This window comes from Eurypyga helias, unplaced genomic scaffold, assembly GCF_000690775.1.
Source record: "Eurypyga helias isolate BGI_N326 unplaced genomic scaffold, ASM69077v1 scaffold29311, whole genome shotgun sequence".
Lineage (NCBI taxonomy): Eukaryota > Metazoa > Chordata > Aves > Eurypygiformes > Eurypygidae > Eurypyga > Eurypyga helias.
In genome coordinates, this window is record NW_010232253.1 from 28,883 (window position 1) to 32,653 (window position 3,771).

The 3,771-nt window shown below is 49.3% G+C and overlaps 1 protein-coding gene across 1 annotated transcript in view; it reads right to left on the reverse strand.

The window, feature by feature from the left end:
* LOC104516859 (24-hydroxycholesterol 7-alpha-hydroxylase) overlaps window positions 1-3,301 on the reverse strand; it is a gene marked incomplete at its 5' end in the record, with an annotated part of 16,509 nt that extends 13,208 nt beyond the window's left edge. The window contains 2 exons of the mRNA XM_010161338.1: window positions 1,184-1,277; window positions 3,152-3,301. Coding sequence (XP_010159640.1) covers window positions 1,184-1,277; window positions 3,152-3,301 — 244 coding nt within the window. The remainder of the gene's footprint in view (window positions 1-1,183; window positions 1,278-3,151) is intronic.
* Window positions 3,302-3,771: the final 470 nt, after the last annotated feature.

Below are 3,771 nucleotides of genomic sequence, written 5' to 3' on the forward strand. Positions count from 1 at the left end.
AGGTGCTCCAGCCCTCTGAACATCTTCGTGGCCTCCTCTGGACTCACTCCAAGTGGTCAATATCCTTCTGATACTGAGGGCCCCACAGCTGGACGCAGCACTCCAGGTGGGGTCTCACCAGAGCAGAGTACAGGGGCAGAATCCCCTCCCTCGACCTGCTGGCCACACTTCTCTGGATACAGCCCAGGATACGGTTGGCTTTCTGGGCTGCCAGTGCACACGGCCGGCTCATGTTCAGCTTTTCATCCACCAGTGGCTCAATATTCTTTGAAACTCTAGTGACTGGGTAGTGTTGTAGGCTCAGCTTTTGCCTACAGTATTTCCTTAAATACAGGGTAACCGTGCATCCTGTCTACTTTTCAGTAGGAAAAAGGCTGAATAAAAAATGACCACTCTTTTTTCCAAATTCCCACCCAGTCTGAGACACTGAGTTCATGCCTCCTACTTCCTGCACCTTCTTATACCTCTCACTGTTCCCTCTCCAGCCGGCTCTTTCTTTCCATTATTCTGGTTTATTTTATGAAAGAAACTGTGGTATGTAAAGCTTTTAAAGTCTAAATAATTCCTAGTTTGTTTAATCATTTTGTAGATCAAAACTCCCAGGCCAGTCTGCCCTCAAGTTTGTCAGCTGCAGAAACAGAATTCCTGCCATAACTAAGGAGAATAACCAGGGGGACAATTTATCACAGCTCTGACACAATCAGTATTTAGGGTACTTGGCTTCTAATCCAGTAATCTGCTATTTTCTACTAGTCTGGCTGCTGGAGGATCTACTCACTCTACACCAGGGTTTAAAAATAGTACATGTAAAGTTCTGAAATTTCACAGCGGTGCCCTCAGAGAAACAACTGAAGAGTTCTCTCTCTGTCACCTCTTTCAACTGCTCACTGCAACTGCGATACCGGAGGCTGGCGATGGCTCGTTGCTCTGAATCCTTGGCTTAAAATTCCCCAGAGGAAGATGTCGATTCTCAGAATTGTAGGAAATAAATGAAATTGAGGAGCAGGACTCAAAATTATGGGTCTGTCCTAATGAGGTGACAGCAATGCTGGACAATTAGGTACAGCTATCAAAGCTGACATATTTGGTTTATTTCCTCTAGTACTGAAGTAATTCCTGTCCTCCATTCCTCCAGTCAGAACATGCAACAGAGTTGTCTTATTCCATAGCCTCGGATGTTTACCTTGGATGTGGTCTCTGAAGGGTTGGTCCTTTCAGCATCTGACACTACTTTCTCAAATAATTTTAGAAGCCATTTTTTGGATTTAGACCAGTTCCTGTAAAGAAAAGCAACAAACAAGAAGCACTTAACTGGGGCAGCACAAACCAACACTTCCTTTTCCATGAGAAGGACTACTTGGTTTCTTTCCAAAAGACCCTGGGCAGCACTCAGTTGACGAATAGTCAAGGATCAGTCTGACTGACAGAAGTGTTGACTTCATCGTGGCCAGACCCCATCCTTCAGCCGGGACCTGTGACTGCCAGACTCCTAGATTTTCTTATCTATTCCAATACAAGTTTTCACTGTGGCTTTGGCCAATTGCCTAGGTCAATATTCTCAAGAATGACCACTCCTGAGAAAATAAAGGCCACAATTTTAGAGCATCCTTAGTTCTTTCTGAAGGATAAATTCACAGAAAGGTTTGGGTTGGAAGGACATTGGATGTCCTGCAGAACATCCTTGTCTCTAAACTGGAGAGACATGGATTTGATGGATGGACCGCTCGATGGATAAGGAACTGGCTGGTTGCTCACACTCAGAGAGTGGTGGTAAATGGCTCAGTGTCTGAGTGGAGACCAGTAACGAGCAGCGTTCCTCAGGGGTTGGTGTTGGGACCTGTGCTGTTTAACATCTTCATTACTGACATGGATGATGGCATTGAGTGCACCCTCAGCAAGTTTGCCGACGACACCAAGCTGTGTGGTGCGGTCGACACACTGGAGGGAAGGGATGCCATCCAGACGGACCTGGCCAGGCTGGAGAGGTGGGCCACTGCCAACCTCATGGAGTTCAACAAGGCCAAGTGCAAGGTCCTGCACCTGGGTTGGGGCAAGCCCAAGCACAAGTACAGGCTGGGGGGAGAGTGGATAGAGAGCAGCTCCGAGGAGAAGGACTTGGGGGTACTGGTGGATGAAAAACTGAACATGAGCCGGCCGTGTGTGCTGGCAGCCCAGAAAGCCAACCGTATCCTGGGCTGTATCCAGAGAAGTGTGGCCAGCAGGTCGAGGGAGGGGATTCTGCCCCTCTACTCTGCTCTGGTGAGACCCCACCTGGAGTGCTGCATCCAGCCGTGGAACCCACACCACAAGAAGGATATTGACTACTTGGAGCGAGTCCAGAGGAGGCCACGAAGATGCTCAGAGGGCTGGAGCACCTCTGCTATGGGGACAGCCTGGGATATTTGGCAGTGTTCAACCTGGAGAAGAGAAGGTTCTGGGGAGACCTTAAAGCACCTTCCAGTGGATGCCTTATCCCTGGAAGTGTCCAAGGCCAGGCTGGATGAGGCTTGGAGCAACCTGGTCTAGTGGAAGGTGTCCCTGCCCATAGCAGGTGGGTTGGAACTAGATGGTCTTTAAGGTCCCTTCCAACCCAAATGGTTCTGATTCTATGATTCTATGACCTTAAAGAACCGGTTGGACTCTCTCCAACCGGTCAATATCCTTCTGATGTTAGGGGCCCCAGAGCTGATTTGAGGTGCTCAAGGTGCTGTAATATCCGTCCCTGAGAGCACTGACAGGCTCCCTTCCTTGGAGTTCATCTGCTTCTACGCAAGGTTGGCTTTGCGAGAGTGCAGCCACATAACCAGGGATCAGTCTGTTAGAAAACCAAGTATGCTGTGGGAAACAGAGACAGTTCACTGGGGACCTTCTCATCTTGGGACTCACATTTAGGCTCAGTCCTTTGCCCTTTGCTTAGCTCTGGTGTTCCCTGACAGGTTCAAGCTGGACCCTGCACACCTAAGCAAGGCTGTTTCTGCTTTATGCCCGGAAAACGCACGAGACAAGGTCAGAACTTTCTTGAAGCACCTAGCTGAAATGCTGGATAAAGGCAGCACGTCATCCTCCAAGGAAAATATCTCTCACAGCTGATATCCCAGCAAGCAAAATGCCTGCAATGGGCACACCACCTGCACCATCTCTGCCCTGTTACCTCAGGAAGCACTCCGGCATCTGAGAAGCATATTCAAAGTCCTCGTCGTACTTCTGAAAATGTTCTTCAAACTCCTTGATTTCTCTCTGACTTGCCGGGAAGATGCCTTTCCCAAACAAAGTGTTCACCACCGCTGGGTACATGACATGCCTGCAAGGACAAGGATCTCATATCGTACAGGCCACAGGGAAGCTGTTGCAGCAGTTCTAGGTCAGGGTGTGTAGTGTTGAATTGCAGCACGACAAGCACGGGATGAAGCGTCACGCCAGCACGGAAGGGCTAGCACAAGGCTCATACCTCACTCACACCCTTATTGCAGATTTTAAGCAGAAGCTGGGAGATAGACAGACCCTCAGGGTTGGCCCCTGCATGTGCCTGAACTTCACCCGTTAGCGTCTGGTCACTTGAGCAGTGGGAGCAGGGCTTTGGGTGCTGAGGTGCCCTTCTCCCCATTAACCACCCCTCTTATTTCAGGTTAGCCCATGTGGACCTCGCAGCCATTGCACAGCCCATTCTGCAACCAGACACCCCCAGAAAGCAAGAAATCCTCCCTCTGGCTGCAGCTTTGCTGGACTGAACAACGCTCTGTTTGTTTTTTTGTTATCTTTTTATCACACTCT